This window comes from Aquila chrysaetos, chromosome 19 (assembly GCF_900496995.4).
Source record: "Aquila chrysaetos chrysaetos chromosome 19, bAquChr1.4, whole genome shotgun sequence".
NCBI lineage: Eukaryota > Metazoa > Chordata > Aves > Accipitriformes > Accipitridae > Aquila > Aquila chrysaetos.
In genome coordinates this window covers 27017788-27037580 of record NC_044022.1, presented here as the reverse complement: position 1 = coordinate 27037580, position 19793 = coordinate 27017788, and the positions used below count along the sequence as shown (strand labels likewise).

The following is a 19793-nucleotide window of genomic DNA, read 5'->3' as shown; positions in this document are numbered from 1 at the left end:
AAGGCCATCCCTGCCCCTGCAAAAAGGAAGATTCTTGTAATACTCTTCAGGTTAAGGGACGCAAAACTAGGTTATGCTGTTACTTCTGCTTTTGGGAAGCCTCCTTTAATAAAGGTGCCATCCTACCAAGACAAGAAGCACATAGCATTTCAGTATGAAGCACGACAAAAGGCAGGGGGCTGGAAGGGCCCTGTTCACTCCGGAGGTTTCTGCCCTACAATTTATAGCATTCACTTGAGTGGTCCCTCTACATCGATGCAGCTAATGGAAGCCACCCTTGAAAAGGCATCTCTTGCGCCCACATTGGCTATGAGAGACAGCTAGTCTTTCTTCGCCTCTTTCTGCCCTTACAAGATGAAACACCGACCTCAGCATTTAAAAATAAATTTCAATTGCATTAATTATGTGGGGTTCTGGAAGAAAAGCATTTGACTGCTGCGTGAAGTTCAGGCAAACCTCCATTCCTGAGAACCAGACAATTCGTATGAGATCACCACTGAAGACAGCCTGATCATCTGCAACCAGCCCAGCAGCTGCCAGGACTTCTGAAAGAGATTTAACCTCTGAATTTGTAGAGAACTTCCCCATTTTTTTATATTGTAGCTGCAGGGCCCACTGGAGAGGCAGGTCCTCCCAGGGCTGACCAGCATGGCAACACAGGCAGGACATACCAGACTACAACTCTCCTATGCGTTGGGACTGAGGCTTTCAGTCTCCAGACCTGTAAAGTTATCAATACACTGCAGCAGGACAGATCAACACAAGACATACAGGCCAGGCAATTTTGGTGTGGAAGTCCTCCATCTCTGCTCCCAAACGCAAACAATCATCAGGCAAGAATTAGATTTCTCACCACTTCTGAAAGCAGCTTGAAGCCAGTTAATTCTTAATTTTTTTCCAGGGTTCAAGCTTTCCATGACAACTAGACAGTAACTCGTTAGTTAGCATTCATCACTGATGACATGGCTCACGGGCTGACAGCGACATGCACCGCAGACTGACTGACATGTATCTGCAGGCTGTGTCTTGTCAAGTCACATTTAGAATTTAACTTAAGCTCCTCTCCCATTTACCCCATAAAAGCATTAGCAGAATAAAAGGTAGTTATTTTATTCTTTGAATATGGTACAATAGAGCCAGCTCCTTACTGGCACTGGTACACTCTTCACCACGTACAAAGTTACTTCTAGTGAGCAAAGTACCAGGCTGGAAGCCAGGAGAACCTCCCGCCATCTCCCGTGTGAGCAAATAGAGTTCATTTATATCTGTATTTTAACAACACCCTTAGTTCTAAAATATTTAGGTTGAGATGCACTAGATCGTATTCTTCAAACAGCAACTATGATCTCTCACCATTTCAATGTAGTCAGGAGCACGTTGCACTAAAGATTTTCTCAAATGGTTTGAGTTGCACACCCATGATCAAATTAGGTACCTGACGGTTTAGGACTGGCACTAAGGATGGGGATCATCTCACCTACTTTCAGACATCAGCAATGGAGGACATGAAGCCCTAAGTAGCCTCCCATCACAGACGTGCTCCCTCTTTACCACTCAAATCCCTCCAACTAGCCTGAATTTTCTTTCATTTCCTTCTGCCGTTTTGGTCTTGGTGCAAGGATCACTGTGTGAGATCATCTACTATCTTCAGCATAGTTCCAGTGGGATATAACCTTACTGTCTCATCCTCAGTCCTCTCAGAACAGACAATTTGCTGCCAGGGCAAAGCCACTGATACAAGTATCCCCCTCCATGTTCAGTGTCTACGCTGTCCTGCTACACTGCTCCTGAAGGCCACATTAGTGAGGACACCTTAGGTAGGGCTGCCATCTCTCCAGCCACACAAGAAGCCCGTAGGTCCTTCTGGACCACCACAGGAGCATCAATAAGGCACAGGGCACAAAACCTATCCTAAAAGTCTTTCAGCACCTCTAGCAAGGGCTTTTCAGAACATGGCTAGATGCAGACTCACCTCTACTTCACAGGTCCAACATGTTGCCTCATAAAAAGGGACACTGCATGACCTTTACCACTGACCTCTACGGCCACAGCAAAATGGAAAGCAAGAGAGAGGTTTGGCCGCAAGTAAAGCCACATGAGCCCAAGTGCATAGCCTTGGCTGTCCAGAACAGCTGTAGTCAAAGCCTGCCAGCCCAGGCTCTTCCACCTCTGGTCATTAGGTAGGTCATCAGGTAGGTTTTGGCCTGTCAATCCTACTTCTGGTGCCTGGCTGGCAGTGCTGGGCAGGAGGTGTGCCATCTGCCCAAGTCAATGAAACAGGAGAAGTAAAGGTGCCACAGCCAGGCTTTCTACCCGGGAAAGCTCTAGCACAGGTCATTGATCTATGCAAAGTTCTTCTGGGAGATCCAGTGCTGGATTCCTCTCGAGACATCCTGCATCTCCAGTACTTGGTACTGCTGTGGTCAGCCCAGTCATCGAGAGAACTGCAGCAAAGATCTGGAAGAGGCAGTCCCTATGGAAAACAGGAGGTACACGATGGAAGATGGTAGGGCAGATACTGCCCTGTTGCCCTATGGGATCTTTGTTGATGACCTCCATGATCCTAGAGATGGACATCTAGCTACTGAACAGAAGCCAACATTAGTGCATTGTGCCTCAATTAAGCCTTTGATGATCTTGCCCCAGCAGCTGACTTACTGTGATTCTTGCATCAGGGCTTCCAGCATCTACACCAGAAAGCCAGGCCTTTCTGATCATTCAAATCCTTAGTAGTATAGGTTCTGATATGCTCAAACCACCCTTCTTGGACCCCGTCGTCATGGCTGTCAAGACCAAAGAGATCCCTCTACTCCAATTTTAGCTGACAGGCTACGATATATTTTAAGGTCCATGCATCTTTCTCATTTTAAGAGAAATGATCCCAAGTCCCAGTGTAGGACTTTAATCCACAACCTTGCAGGCCAGGGGTGAGCTATGGGTACTGAATGAGTCATATGATAACACACAATGACTTGTAATTTCCTTGGTAACTCCATCCATCTTCCTTTCCTGTTCTTAGTGACTACGTTGAAATGAATGATCTTCCCAGGCACTTCATCAGATAACACCTTCGTGGGCTCTCAGTGACTCTCAGGAAGCCCTTTCCTCTTCATTCATTGCCTACACCTTCAGTGTTTCTCACTGGGCAATGTCCTTTCATGAAAAGTTTAGCAGAGGACCACAAACGCTAGATGCAAGGTGGGCTAAGAGTGAAAGCGGGAAGTGAGGATGTCAGAACTGCTCCACTCTCTCTGTTAACGACCCTCTACGCCATTTACCCCCCAGCGATAAGAAACATTTCCTTAGCTCTTAAGATAGCTGGGAGGCTCAAGTTTAATACGCACAGATATAATCTCTTACTGGCAAAATCTGGTGTTCCAAAAGCCTGGCCCCATATCGGGCTGTGATCCAGCTCCATACACAGGAAGGACTCACTGGTCTAATAACAACACGTGGCACATTCAGCCTCCCTCTCCCATCATCTTTCAATCTCACCTCCTGCTTTTGGGACGTGCTGTCCCCTCCAGGCACTTCTGCACCAGCCAGACGTTCCTGGAATCACAAATATTGATCGTACCTATCCAATTTGCAGGTAATGGGACATTCAAGGAAATTAGCCTTTAGGAAAGGTAACGGCACCATCAAAATACAGAGTAACTGTGCTCATCAGTGTAAAGCGTGTGAATGTCATTGGAATAAGCAAGGGACTTTCAAAAATGAGATGACAGTCACAAAGTATGATCTAGCAATGCAGTCTCTGGGTAAAAATCTCAGGTTTCCCAGGGAGAAAAGGTGTAACTACTTCCCAATTCATAAGGCAGTTGTGGGGGTCAATTAAGGAAGCTCTGGCGAATGTGCTAGAGAAGGCAGAAGGCATCTTTCTCTTCTGCACCAGCTCAGCTATTAGTTATTAATAAAGAGGTGACTTTTAAATAGAGGATTCTCGGGCCCATATACCTCCTGTTTTCCTCCTCTTGCTGCCAGGTGTTGGGGCAGAACAACACTCCGTGCAGATACCTAGAGGGAGCGGGATGCCAACGGCAGGCAGAGCTGGTCCGGGAAGGCAGGCTTCCCTCCATAACTCACCTGTGCTCAACAGCCTCAACAAGCTGAGTTTTAATTTGCTGATCAAGTTTTCATTAGATTAGAGGCACAGCCTATTCATCAGCATGAATATAAATCTAAATTGACCCTGGTGATGACTCAGAGGGCAACGCTTAACTGAAGTTCGCTGGGCAGTTCAATCGATTGGAGAAAGTGCTTTCTGTTTTTAATGGCTGGACCAACATATTGTTAAATAAATAAATACATACATACAATACAGGGGGTGGGGAAATCAATGACGAGATGGCTGGATGTGACTGGGGCTGCGTCAGGCAAGACGTTGTGCCGGGACCAACGCGCCGGCAGCTGGGGTTGGTGAACCAAGAAGTCCAGTGATCCCCATGACCGTGAGTTATCAGCACAATGCAAAAGCCTTGACGGGTTTCAATACGCGGCTGCCCTGAGCTCTGGCAGAAGCCACAGGTCCTGCCTGGACACAAAGAAGATCCCTTGTATGGCTATACCTTAACTCTCTGTAAAACTCAGCAGGGGCAGGAGGGCCGGGGGGAGCTGCTGTTTACACTCCAGCCCCTGTTCTCTCCTTTTTTTCTCAGATGAGGTCTAAATGTGGATGTGTGCCTTCCCAGGAATATGTTTACGCCTACCTGTGGCACAGAAAGCAGGGCAGCTGTGGCATTCCCTCACTCTGTGGCGGTTTGTTATTGACCCAGATAAAAATGATCCTGCCCCCAAAAAGGAATCCAAAAAGAAAAAAAGAAATCTTGAAGGGTAGAATTGTTACGTTGTTCACAACAGTTTTCTCTTAAGATTGTGACTCAGGTGAATTGTGCTTCAGAGACATGGTCAAGGTACAGCACTGCTGCTGCATGCCCCCAGCCATCCACAAAGGACCGTTAAAAGAAGTCTTGCTACCTGCGTGCAGTGGTAAGAAAATGTGCACAGAGGCAGTTTCTGTGGCTTGGAGAGGTGCAGGAACCTGCTAAACTGACGATACCTCATTGTGCCTGACCTGCAGGACACCGAATGCCATTCATCCCTGGAAAGAGGGGTGCTCATGCACAGGGATCTCAGATGGGGACACTGCCGAAGCAGTGGAGGAGCAGCGTGGGCAACAGCTGCCACTGGCCTGTCCTCAGGTGGGCAGGTACAATGCAGGAATGGCTAAGTGGACACTGGCCCTCAAAGACATCCAGAAGGGGAGTAGTTGAAAGACAATGCCCCAGTTTGTCGGATCAAGCCCTCAAAATGTGCTGTCATCACAGCTGAAAACCATGTTCGACTCCTCAGCTCTTTGACAGGCAACACTATGGGCCATACGTCCTTCCAAAGGCATCCAGATATTTCTCCAGCTCTGCTGCAGACAGTTCTGAATGAGTTGCCTGAAGTGAAAGGAGTGAAAAAAACCACACGAACAGATGTATGTACCTAATATAGGTAATAAGACTGCACCAGTTAATCATGTCATTGCCTATAGACAGAAAATGGCTCCAGATAGGTCACCCTTCACTATAAGTCTTAGAACATACCCACCAGAATATTACTATGCATGATGTACTGTTATTACCAATATAAAACAGCTATACAGCACCTTCAACACACAAAGTCTAGGTACGCATGGAAGGGGCACAAGTCCCAGCAACCTGCACCGAGGCAGAGAGTGAGCTGCTTCCCGACTCCTCTCCCTAAGGAGGGATGGAGGAGGGCAGGCTGCAGGAGGAGGGCAAGGGAAAGAACAGGAAGGACCACACTGGGCCAAGCACTGCTGGTCCTGGTTCCATGTACGAGCCTCTGACCCACAGCTCTTTTGATCTACATAGAAAGACAGAGAAGGAAAAGGAGAGCCAAGGCACAGGGAGGAGTCACTTGTCATTGGTCATTCCCAGCAGGAAGGTGTTGAGAAGCAAAGGTGAGGAAAGGCAAAGAGAACCAGATCTGAAGATGGAGGGAGAAGGAGAAAGGGTGTGCAAGAAGGCAAAGACGTGAAAAGAAAATGGAGGAGAGCAGATGATGTTGGGAACAGCTGAGAGGAATCACAGGCTAAAGCCCTTGACAGAACAAGAATAGGTATGCCTGGGAGGTGCTTATACCATGAGCTGGATGAACAAGCAGGACTCATTTAAAAGCACACGGAATGAATGGTTCACCAGCACAGACCATTAAGGTTGTCCCCTCCTGCTCGAAGAGAACGTGAAACAGTCCATACAGAAGAATGCCCATGGGCAAGGGGAGACGGGGACAAGCTTCCAAGAGAAAGCACCTGTTCAAATAAAGAAATGCTCTTTAGGTGGAGCTGTGCTCTGCTCTTGTCCCCCCCTCCCACCCTCCTCGCACTCACTGAGGGTATCACCCTAAGATCCATGCACAGCTGCGCACGGCATTTGGGGTGAGAACGAAGAGCTCATTTATGTGTAAAACAAGATGGGTGTGTGAAACAAGGGGTATGTGAAAAAAGGGGGGAGGAACATGGACAGAAGTACTGTAGCTATGTATTAGTAAAGAAGAAAAAGGGAAGCTGGAAAGAAGAGGATTGACTGTTAAACCTGAGAAAACACGCACAAACTTACTTAATGCAAGCAGCCATGTGCCTGTCACTCTCACCCACATCTCCCTCCCCAGAGCCGCACGTGTCTCTGTCCCAGCAAACAAAGACCTCGCTGTGACACAGAGACCCAGCTGCGGCCAAGTCATTTTTTCTTTATCTTCTCTCTCCACCTGTAAAACGTGGGTATTGCCGCTGCTGAGAAAGCTGTTACCCAGCCTTGCAGAGGCCTGAACCACTCTGAGAAGGTCATCCCTCCGAGTACAGCTGGGCACTCCTCCCCACCACCTGAGCTATGCATATAACTTTGGAAACCCTAAAATCATGCTCTGACCCCCTCCCTCCTTGCTGGACTGGGGCACAGGTCCATTGCATTGACAGTAAGAATGGAAGCAGAACCGGGTGCCAGTGTTTTATAACTGCCCAAACTCATCCCGCTGGGGCTTAGCAGCACATGCTGCTCTGTGCCTTAGTTTCCCCTTCCACGGGATTCTGGAGAATCAGTTCTCCACCTTGTAAGGGGATGAGAGGATGACTCAGTATTTCACTATCATTTTATTTCTGCCAGAACAATGTAAAACAGAGTAGCTGTATGCAGAAAAGGTCACTATGCTACAAATGCATAGACACTTAGCCTGCTAAGGTCCTAATTGCTTTGGTTTTTAACTTACTATAGCTTTGTTGCTTATTTTAACAAAGGCACAAATCCAACAAAGCTTTAAATAAGCATTTAATTAAAGCTTAATTACTATAAATATGTTAAACGTGCAAATCTAGCAGGTGCAGCCAAGGGAAAGAAGCCCCTAGCAGTGTTTTTCACATAGACTGTAAATCCTCCCCTTTAAAACTGATGTAGTTCCAGGAGAATTAAGAAACCAGTTTAAAATAGTTCTAGAAATCCAAAAGAGCAATAGGACAAAGACTAAAAATAAAACAGAGTAGGAGTCACTCCAACTGAAAAATGTAAATGAAAAGTAAGGTGGAAGGTGTGTGCGTGTACATGCACACCCACTTGCCTGCGTTACTCTTCAGGCCTCAACAGAAGTGCACAGTTATGACACAGCATTGCAGACTACATAAAGTGACAGTTATATGTTGTTATGCTTAGACTAAAACCAGCATCATTGCCTCATCAGCTATGTTAAAGCTATGGTAAATTCCCCCAGCTATGAGAATTACAGTGTAAAACCTTCCTTTGCTCATGTAAACATGGTCACAGCTGATCTGTCTTTAGTCCACAACCTGGTTACAACCTGTATTATCACAGAGCTAAGGAATTTGGACCTGGACTCTCACTCACATAAAAAAAAGAGCCATAAATGAATCTATCCACACTTCAGAAAGGGTCTGAAACAAGGTAATAAGCTAATTAAAAGAATAATTAAAAAAAAAAAGGAACACAATTCTCACAACAATTTTTTTATATCATCTATGTTACCTTAGCGAAGTGTTTTTAAAACACAAACACCAAAATTAGACACCAGACTGAATATTTTGCCACTTCCCTTTACTTTTATAACACTAGAAAAAAGAAATAGCTCCTCCAAGCCGCTGAGCAGGGACCAGAGCGGATCCCAGGCGTCCCAGTAGCCCAGTCCCTCTCCACTAGACCACAAACTATGCCAGGCTGAGAGGTGCCAAAGCTAAGCTGCAATCACGCTGCATGCCGTGCATCTGCATTTCAGAACAGAATGCTCTACAGAGGAAGATGCCAGCTAGGACTAGAAACACTCCCTGCCTGCAGAAGAGTGATCCCCTGAGCACGGGCAATGGGAAAGAAAGCCCTGCCTGGACCTGGAGCTGCTGGAAGTGCCAGTGCCTCTCCCAGTTCAGAGGGCACTATGAGGCTAAATTCACCTGGATAGGAGCCTTTGGGAGCCCATGAGAAAGGCTCTGCTTCAGCATGACATGAAGCCCTGACCCCACTCCTGCCCAGCTATGCACCCGTATCCCCTCTGAAACCTATCAGTAGGAATGTACCCAAACACTTCTTAATGCCCTGCCACGTTTTAGATACAGGACATTTTCAAGAGGATGAGAATGATCATTGTTTTGTTGCAAAAAGGAAAGACAGACCCCAAACTTCCCTGCCGGCACACGGGATTTCATCTTGTAGCTGATGGCAACTGACAGAAATCATTAATGCAGTGCCTCTGAAATTAAATTAAACATATGGACTGTAGCTGTCTAATTGGAAGAGTGAGGGCCATGAAAATTAGGAGACATTACAAAGCTAAAGGACAGGTCACAGAAATCTCCAGCAGCACAGCAGAGACTGAAAACATAGTTCTCTGAAAAATGACTTTGGAAAGACAGCAATTTGGGGCTGAAGGCTTACTTTTTCTTAGCGGTTCTAAGCTGAAGACACTCATTCCAGCTACCAACATCACAGGCCCCTAAATCCACACTGAATAACTTGCACAGGTATTGGCAACCTTAAAAAAAGAAGTGGTGACCAAGCAAGCAGGTTAAACAAAACCAAACAACCCTGTTCTTGTTGCAGGCTAACAATACGTGCAGATCCTTGCTCAGCTGGCTGCATCTTGACCATCTCTGAGCCACTCGTTACCTCTCCTCTGAAGTGCAAGACAGAGAGAGACCCAGCTCACCGCCCCCGGAGGCTGTTTGACTGATGGGTTAAGAATCAAAAGTCGTAACAACTTATAATCCAGCAAATCAGCTGCTGTGGCTGGATAAACCAATTTTAGATCATCACTCTTTACAGAGGGACCACATTCTAAAAAAAAATATAATCCTGCATCCTACTACAAAGCAGAGTAAGTCATATTTAGACTAATTCCCACCTAATGTATGCAAAAGGATTGCAAGAGATCCAGAACACCAGCAGGCATTCTGCATTTGGAAGGGAAAAGCTACTAACATTTAAAATTCTGCAGGCTAAACCCATGCTCCTGAGTCAAAGCCATCAGCTCCCCAGGCTCTGCCTTCTCCACTTCCACAGCTGACCACACACACAACACCCAGTTCTGCTAGGTTTGGGTTAAAAGGGTTACCCTGTGGGGTACATCTGCGAGCAAACGATTTGTAGGGAATTTCAAACACTCCATGTGTCATGTTCCAGCTCAATACATTTTCCAGCCAGCAGCGAGACCCCACTGTGGACGTTACAAAGCTAGAAATGGTACAGAGGGCCAAAAACATGTCTGGCACAACCCCAGTGGTATCAACAGAGTTGTTACACCAGGAGTAAGTCTGGCTTGCATTTATGCTTGCCTCCATGAAGTATCTAATTACTCTTCCACCACATTGTTGGAGACAAGTCCTACCAAGCTTCAGATATTCAAGGACTTAATTTTCAATTAAAGTCAGTATTCATCCAAAATGTGGGAAAAATAAACACCATTTGCCCAACACAGCCAAAAGTGCTTTTTTTTGCCAGGTACCCAAATAAGACACACCGCCGTTATCGCTCTGCCAGTCTGTAACAAGGGACCAGCCTGGGTGCTGAGAGCTTTTTACTGCCTAGATGTTTTCATTAGCATTTCTACCTGATTTTAGGCAATTATTGTACCATGAACAGCCTTTCTCCCTGTCTCCTCTTAGACTTTGCAACTCGGGAAGCCCTGTTCTGGTCCACCGGTCACTTGGAATGGTCAACAGTCGTCACACTCCATTGCTGACCATTGTCTACTGGCAAAGGTGGGAGGCTCCAAAGCCTGTCCCTCTGCGGACGGGCAAACAACAGGGCCCGTTGCTGCTCGGACATCAAAGTTAAACAAACAGTCCCAAGCCCCCGCCTCTGTGCCCATCTTAAGGAGCTCCCCAAGGAGGTCACGACTTTCAGCTTGTCATAGCACACATCAAAGTTTGCACCACACACGAACTCGGCACATGGATTCGAATCGTGTCGCCCGAGAGCGGATATTCAGCTTTTGTGCACTGCTTTAATCCTGTGTTTTCCCAAGTAATTAGGCTTTTTTGCTTATGAACTTGTGACTAAGTAAAGCATCCCTGAGAGGTTGTAACATCAAAGCTCATTCTCCCGTCTGTCCCACGTTTTCCAAAATTGGATTTCTTTTTCTCTTTTTTCCTTAAATAAAAAAACTAATTGAATTTAGTTGTAGACTGAATATATTTAAGAGTGTCTTTAAAAGGTTACAAGAAGCCACAGCGATCATCATGGGAACTAAGGAGGGAGGGCACAGCATTCAGCCTTTTTGCTTCATAAAGGCCTAGCATGAAAGACCCAGCAATGGCCCCACAAGCTAGGAGGGATGCAGCAGCTCTTAGGGGAGCTATTTCTGGTGGTGGGGTGTTAAGACTACCTACCACAATGACATCCCAAGGGTATGGACTCATCAGAGGCCAAAATCTATTGCCAATTCAGCAGTCACCTCTCTGGGATTGCAGAGCAGCCTACCTCGATCTGTCACACAATGTATCGGGCAAAGGAAGAGTGAAAAGCTCCCTCGGGTTTAGCTTGACAACACATCCCAAACCAGCCCAAACTTTCTGGAAACCCTCTGTGGAGCTCAGTATGACTTTAGGAAAAGGTGAGGCAGCTGTGAAGTGACTTACTCACTACGTAATGGTGAATGCCGAGACAAACGTACCTGGAGTTTCTGCTGATAGCTGCCACCATGAGAGCAGTCCAGCCAAGCTTGTGCCTCGCATTCACGTCTGTGCCTTCCAGCAATAACCTGGACAGAAGAGACACACATTCAGGAAAAAGACGCAGAGAAAGCATCCCGAGCAGACTGGAGCTAATGACAGAAAACAGAATATTTTACTTCACAGGCACCTGTTCCAGTGCAGCCTAGAAGACCCAACATGAAAAGCTGATTCAATCCAGCTTCTCATCAGCTACCAAACTGAAATGAACTGGTAGGTGATAACAAGCACAGTCCTTTCAAATGGTGCAGTGTCAACCATCTTTATTTTTTATTTCTTTCTTCTATTCAGTCTAATACCTGAAGAACCAACCAGCAACATGATGGAGAGCAAAGCTGATTAACCTACAATCTGATGACAGGTTTGGATCATCAGGGTGCAATGCAACCATTAGGGTTTTGGAAAAAGCTCAGCAGATCTCCAAAGCCCATGTCAACAGGAGATATTTTGCAGATTTTGTGCACGACATGAGAACAAATGAGACAAACGCAAAAAATACAAGGCATCAAACGACACTTGGTGCTTTTTCTGCGAAATTTTCTCAGCCTTTGCACTGTTTCCCTAATCCCACCCTGGCACCTTTTAGCAACTTTGTTCCTACACGGCTTCTGCTGGCTTCTATATTCTTCAGATTCTAAAGCACCAGAAGGCTTCTCTACCCTTTCTGCATTCTCTGACCCTGCAGCAACAACACTATTAATCTTAGTGCCAGATTCCAAGCAGTACTTAAGAACAGCGATATTTCATAGAGACAAACTTACCCAACCTTCTCTCTTTCATGGCCAACCATGGGATCCAAATAACCTCCTCTAGCCAAACGCATGTGAATGCTGGGAGTCCAGCCTACCCCAGCTGCCTACGCTTCTCCACAGCTAATGGCAAGGGACAGGTCCTTGCAGAAGCTAATTCAGCTCATCCTAAAACAAGTGCCAAACCCAGATGGTATGAAATGACAGTCTGGAAGTGCCATTCTCTCTGTAGACCACAAGGAAAGAGGGAAGTTCAGACTTCAGACACAAATCCTCCTTCCTTTTTCCAAACTGAGGATTTCCATCTTCCTTTCTGGGTGAGGCCGTTACTGCACAGCACATCCTCCACACAGATGCAACAGGGAAGAGCTACCATTAAACTCCATGCTGTGAGAGACACAAGTGAAAACACAAGCCACGTTCCACACATGCAAGCACCACACTTCAAAATCCCCCCAGATCCACAGATAAGGAAGTTGATGGCAGCTGTGGCTGCTCACATGCACTGAAAAAGTCAGACCACTTCTTTAAGGACTTAGAGAGGTACGTGCCTGAACTTGGCCACCCTTTTCAAATTAATTGCTCTCAGCCTGCTGTGGTGGTAAATCTGTCAGGTGGTTAATAAAGAGTGCTGGGATGGAATTAGCGAAAAGGAGCTAAATGCACCATATTCCTCTTCTTACAGTTGGAACAAAGATAAAGGAAAGCACAAACGCTAGCCCAGCAAACACCCACAGCTGTACACAAAGTCTCTGCAAACCCTCCTCCACCTGGTCAAAAATCCTTACAGCAGTTTCACTAAAAACTTATCCCAAGGAACAAATATATAATCCTGAAGTTATTTCTGACCAGCAATACCAATGCCTAAGCTTTGCCTCCTGTCTTGAACATAGTTGAACACAGTTCTCCCTGCTGACCTGAGAAACTAGCCAGATAACTGTCATCCAAGTTAGATGCCTAAAATCATCCATATCCCCCTCCAGTTGAACTTTTTGCCCTGTTAGACTGAGACTGGGGGGCCATGAGAGACAACAGGCAGATGACTTCAGCCAAGTAGGATAACTAGCAGGTCGGATAACTCTTCTGACTCAAGTGGAGGTATGATATGTAGGTAACGGGTACAGGTGGGTAATTTGACCATCCTTTTTTGACAGGAGGGGTAGCCAGTGCTGGTGCCCTGGTACCAGGTGCTCTGAACTGCTCATTAGGCACTTGGACTGAGATCCAATAGCTAATAAAATAGAACAGTAACTGGTAGCCTTTATTCATAGCTCCCAACTGTGGTTCAGGAGGCCATGACCTCTGTAAATGATCCACAGCACTAACAGAAGATTTATGTTCTCTTTACCAGGGTTACAATTAAAAGTTTAATGATAATGAACTATTTGGCAGGTAAACAACAGGTCCTTGCTCCAAAAAAGTTTGGTACTTGATACTACACGGTAGCAGAGGAACAAATTTTCATGCAGAATCCTTACCAGATCCATGCTACACAGATCTGCACGTCACTAACTTCAGGCAGGTCGCAGCTCCTGTATTATCAAATGGTCCTGCAAACTACAGTGTGAGGTACTGCACACGACCAGCCTTGGCTCTCCCCAGGATACGTCCTTATGCTTTCTCCTTCTTCCAGCAACTAATCTCTGAAAGCAAACGATAAGAGCGTGCTGCCAGCTCTGTTGCCTGAAGACCACTCCCAGACAGCAGACTGCTTAAAGGAGAAATATCCATGTGCAGCCACAAGGCTCTCCTGTCCCTGTAACATAGGACGTGCCTAGATACACAGATGATGGCAGCCTGTACGCCAGGCAGATTGCTATCTTTAGAGATCAGCTCTCATTGCAGCTATGCATATGGAGGGTGTTTGCACTCACAACAGGGAGATAAGCAAGCCTGACTCAGATCCACAGCCACTGCTCGTCACAGCAATCACCTGCTCTTGCTTGGAGGGACACTGCCTGCAGCAGCAATCCACACCGCAGCTCCATCTGTGCCACCATGTGCACCGCGTCCTCCACACAGGCACAGAAAGCTGCTCCTTCAGAAGAAAAACTGCTTGGTTGCTGCCACTGCAGGGACCAGCTTCAGCCCCAGCTCCCCCAGAAACCACAAGGAGCTGTAGCCAAGCACAGCAAGAGACGGGGGAAACCTACACTGAGATCTTACCGTCTCCCCTCCGACTCACCCCAGGTGCTTTGGAAAATCCTTTCACAGTCATCGCGGTGCCCAGTCATCTTCCATTCTTCTCTTAGAACGGCATGGAAGGATGTGTACAAGTTATTTCTGAATTTCACTTTATTTACCTGGCCATTTGAAAGTACTCTGAACACAGTAACTTCCACCTCACCCCCTTTCTACAGTGTGTCAATCTGACAGTCTAATAGCCACATAAAATCCAGCAAATAAAAGAAAGGAAAATACTACTGCATCGGAGACGAAGCCTGACAGGGGAACCCAGGAGAAGCAAGGGGAAGCCAGACACGAAGCCTCTCGAGGTACGAAGGCATCGGCTAAGCAGGGATTAAGGCAGCCATACCCCTTCAGGCTGGGAACTTTTGTGTGACAGCTAAAACCTCACAGCCCAACACCTACCACTTATTAACATCTTTAACGGGGGTTAATTAATGTAATTCACAAAGTATTAGGCCCATTTGCACTTGACCACAGTATTAATATGATTTAACATTAAAGCCACAAACAGACTGTCCTGGTCACCTTCCATCAGCCACTGGGTCGCTCTGCTGCAAAACCTTGGTCTTACCTCCATATGTCGTGAACTTTAACATTTGTTTTCTCATGAATGGGAACCGCAGCTAAACACTTCAGCATCTCCCTGTGAGACAGAGGACAGGACTGCAACCTTCACTTAAAGCACTTTGGAGCCACTAAAAACTACATTTTTAACTCACTGGAAGGCTTTTTTCCTCTACAGACGTACTGGAAGGGCTTATTGAACAATGAATTATCTTCACTCTTAGGTAAAAAAATAATGAAAAAAGATCCTAGTCCAGCAGCCAAACCTGTTAGAACATAGTGCATCCAACAGGAAGGATGCTGGAGACTCTGCTGCAGGATTTGATTACAGGCTCGGAGCTAAGATACTAGAATTAATCAAGTAGTTTTCCATTCAGGAATCTAGATAATCGTAAGCATCTGGAATGCCACATGACCGAGCCCAGTGAGAGAATTACTAGCATCACATCACCTAGCGTAATATGCATTGACATTTCCTTTAGGAGCTGGATTTTTTTTTTTTTAAATCATTGCAAGATGCTCAGCAACTTAACAGATTTTCTAGACAACTGAACTTTATGTTCAGGGTCTTCAAGCCTATCATTAATTTTTTCCCTGCCTGATTTAATGATATGACAATCGATAAAGTGATGACCACTGCTCAGATCCTAGACAGCCAAATGTATTTACCAGCAGGAGTATTTTTTTTTAATTAAATAAAATCCTCTGATCAATGTTTAGGATGTTTATCCACATTTTAACCAAATAAGATCCAGGACACTCACTCCTACCTCCTAAGAGTTTCTCAGGCGTATATAGCCCTATTAGCACCATTTTCAGTGTTTCTCAAATGACAAACTGGTCCTCGGCTGCAGCAGTACCACCAAGACCCAGTCACTAGAAGAATAACGAGCGGGTGCTTTTTCTGTTTGGTGGTGTGTTTGTATTTTAAGGATTTCAGAAAAACCTTTTTTTTTAGGGTTTTAGGGCAGAAAGCTTGTCCGCTTCTCCAGACAGATGGGGTATTCTGTGTGAACAGATTTTCCTGACAGTTTTTTAACGGTTAGAGAGCCTGCAAGCAAGCAGTGATGGTTCCCGGTCCCAGTCTTCAACGAACGTCCCCTCTCCCTCCAGAGCCTCACCTCCGAGGGCAGCAATGGGGGCCCTTTGCAGAACTGAAGACTTCTCTGGAAACGAGCAGAGGCTCTGGACCAGCCCGGGGCCTGGCCAGCAGAATGTCACTGGCTGCTCTGGAATTTGCCGGAGGAGCCCAGGCAGAGCGGCACCCACCGCTTTGTGCGTACACCCTATTTTACCTCGAGACAGCAGCTCCCAAAGCTTCAGCACTTTGATCCACCCAAAAGAGAAAAAGAGCCCAAGTCGGCTGCAGCGACGAGCCTTCTCCCCCCGCTGCCCCCGGACAGATGTGCCTCCTATTCACCCCGCTGCCGGGGTTCTGGGTGACTAACTCGGTGACACCGCGCTCACAACCGAGCCCAGAGGGCATGTTTGAGTTTGTGCTCAGTGCCGGGAGCATGCCCAGCGCTCCCTCCTGACAGGTGGAGGAAGAGGAAGCTGGAAACTTGAACTTTTGCAACAACAATAGCTTCTGTTTCTCTTGGCCACTTAAACATTTCCCCCACCCCTTCCCCAATATGTCACTGTTTAACTGCAGGGATGGGGGACACCCTCAGACCTGCTCATCCTCTTGGGACTTGCCCTCCGCTTTGCAGAAGAGGAAGGGAAGAAAAACATCCAAACCCAACAATATCTCCGAACATGAAAGCACAATCCCTGTTAGAGGCCAGGGAAAGGATCTGTCCACTCAGGAGAACATGGCAAGCTGCTGAAAAGCCTTTGATCTTGCTGCTGTCTTCCCTGAGATAGCTCGCATCTGCTTCTCAAGCCTTCATGATTGTCTTGGGGCCAGTAACGCACCACGGTGCTTTGTGAAAACACACGAACCCACAAAGCATTGGGCAGGGTCAGTGCAGATGGTTCAAGCAAGGCTCGGGAAGGGAAGGGACAAGGAGACGAGCAGCATTTTCTCCACAGCTCCCAAGGCAGGCAGGCTGCTCCGAGGACACAGGGGTCCCGGAGAGGACAGTGTCCCTAACCCAGACAGCACAAACAGGGCATGTGGAGAGGCAAGTGGCCAAGGAGAAACTCCCGGAAATAAATGTCCAAAATCAAAGGGAAGCTCTTATAAATCTGAATTTCAGAAGGCAAACCAAGCTCCCAGATGAGAGCGGGGTTGTCTGAGGGCACAGAGGGTGGGCAAAAGCACTGCAGGCGAGAACACACACGATGGGAAAGCCAAAGTGGCACAACGCAAACATGAAGAGACTGATACAGACAGGGCGAGATGCTCGTCTCTGCCCCATGCCTACACGGCCTGTGAGATGCTACAACACTGCAAGTAGATTTTGTTTTTCAAAACAGGCTGAAAGAGGGAGAAAAGGACTGGAATGTACACACCCTGTCTCCTGCCTCTGCCCAGGGAACAGGGGAGGGCAGGAGTTTAGAAGTACTGGCTTCACTACTGGCTAAGGTATGCTACGGTTGGCATCACCAGGTTTGGGAAGAAGAGAAAATGTAGCCTCACCTGAAGGAGCCTTGATTCATTGCTGACTTCCCAAGTCACTGCAATGCAACAGCTAAGTTGTGCGTTGGAAAAAGACTACACCAGCCTGACAGTCTGTCTCTGGCAATGGCCACTGGCAGATAGTTGGGGAAAGAACATGAGTAATCACTGTTTGCAGAGGGATTTGAGGATAATACACTAACTTCTGGCAATCTACAACACACTGGTTTCTGAGCTGGAGGTGACATGTGGTTACCTGCTAGGCTTACTCTGCACGAATCTGAACTTGAGTTTCAGACTCCCTAGCACCCACTGAGTTTCACAGTTTAAGTAAGTGCTGCATTAAGGCAGCACTTTGCATTTGTTTCAAACCTGCTGCCTGACATCTCCCTGGGGGCTCCTTGGCTCCCGAGCTGTGAGGGAAGTGGAATAATTGCTCCCGTTCGTCACCATCGCTCGTGGTTGTACAGGCCACTTCCACGCTGGCTGACTGCCCTTCCCAGTGCTGCTGCTGCTTCTCCTCCAAACCCAGAGCTGCTCGGCCGTCTCCCTCGCATGGAGACTATCCTGCACTCAGCCCCGCTGCTGCCAGAGTGATAAACACCTACATTAATTGGAATTAACCCTGTGACGGTTACCAGATGTATTCCACACATACAGAAACTACCATGCATCCAGCCATGCCAGATAAGTTGGTCTCTGCTTCCAGAGAGAGGGATTTTGGCACAGTAAAAGGTTTAAAGCTGTTTTGGAAAGAGGCATGAGTTCTTCTGTCTCTTGTGGCTGGCTGTCTGGCTGGCCACCAGCTGCAAAGAGATTGGTCTTATGACTCAGTGTGCAAACACCATCAGTCCTGGAAGGACAAAATACAACAAGAAGCATGAAAAAAGGTCACTACAGAGGAAGTGTTAAAGCAAAATGCTCCTGCAAAACCAATGAGAAACTGAGCAGCACCAGCAGAAGCTACCACTATTTCCCATCTTTCCTCCTCAGTCCTTGCTGCCCTGTTTGGGAAACCTGTGCTGCGGTGCTGCTGGTAAAGGCTGTCCCCTTTCGGTTTCTCCCAATACGGGAAGGCACAGCGCACGCAAGTCTCCTCCAGTATTTCATAACCAAGATGAAGAAATCTGGGCTGTTGTATCTGCTCCAAGTCCCCAAGGCCACGTGCCAAATCAAACTCAATAACCAGTCAAAAACTTCCAATGAAACAGAGTACTGTGTAATTTGGTCCACATGTTAGGAGAAAAGATTAAAGGGGTCGCTTACAGGAAAAAGATCTGTTTATCCTAAAAAGCCCAGGTGTCCATTAACTCAGATATATACTAACAAATACAGGCCCGGTAAGTGTAAACAGACAGCATAATATAAAGCGTGTAGCGATGGAAATAAATGTAATTATAAATAATCTTCGAATCCTGTCTCTAACCCTCCCTCACTGATACTGCTGAAGATGTTTCACAGCTGTTTGGGACAGAAGATAAGGTACACGTCTGGCTGGTGGCCAGAGGCAGTCATGCTTCAGTAGCCGTTGACATAACTCCTACATTTACCCTACAAAGCATTCAAGTGTCCCTCGAGCATAAGGCCGCATGCATGATATTCACAGTACTGCTAATTATTCTGAGACGGGAAGATGCTCTGATGGGTACGGGACGGGATATCACCTCCCGTAAAGGCCCACACCCTCCCCACAGTTCCTCCCTATGATCTGATGGTTTCCCAGCTGCAGGCACGACTTTCTGCTCAGACAGTGGCATGGGCAGCACAACCCCACCTGAACTGCCAGTTTGTGCTTGGTGGGGGCAGAAATGGGGCTGCCAGGAGAGAAAAGCCACCAACGGGACTGAGCTCCAGGAAGCTCTGATGCAAATGGCTCATGTTCAGCTCTGATTTGGGCTCATTTCAGACAAGGGACTTTCAAAACTCCGTTCCAGGACTGAGGAGGGTGTTGTTCCAAGTTGGTAACCAAAGCCTGATTCGCTACAGAGGGATTTTTTGCCCAGTCTGTGATTTCACATGCAGTTTCTGAATTCTTTAACAAACCCTTGAAATGGGAAGCAAACAGAAGGTGCTGCTGAACCCCTACTCCACCCCTGCGCTGGAGAGAACTGATAGGGAGACAAATGCAACGTCCAGGAGCACAATGTTTTACCCAGAAACAGACGTGTCTTCACGGATCTACTGTGGTACTGGCAGCTTACCTCAGCTCCTCCTAACCATTTAAACATAAAAAGATACAAAAGGCATAAAAGACAAGAACAAATACTGCTCTGGTCTAGCTGAGAGGACTGTCCAGGTCCTGCCATGTCACACATGCCCCAGAGCAGAAAGCGCCTGCAGCTTTCTAGAAGAGCAGCCTTGTTTTCCAGCACATCTGACCATCATGCCAGGTATAGATTAGAAGGCAAATCACCACCATGACTACACAGTTCAGCCAGTGCAGCAACTAACACAGCCCTGGATCCTTCAGCTCAGTCTCCTGCAGCTGACC

The 19793-nt window shown here is 46.9% G+C and overlaps 1 protein-coding gene across 2 annotated transcripts in view; it reads right to left on the bottom strand.

Annotated features, from left to right (window-relative positions):
- Positions 1 to 19793, bottom strand: part of CLPB (caseinolytic mitochondrial matrix peptidase chaperone subunit B) — an 86648-nt gene that overhangs the window by 56699 nt on the left and 10156 nt on the right. For both annotated transcript variants that reach the window (XM_041118441.1, XM_030042793.2), the window contains one exon: positions 11179 to 11265. In XM_041118441.1, coding sequence (XP_040974375.1) covers positions 11179 to 11265 — 87 coding nt within the window. The remainder of the gene's footprint in view (positions 1 to 11178; positions 11266 to 19793) is intronic.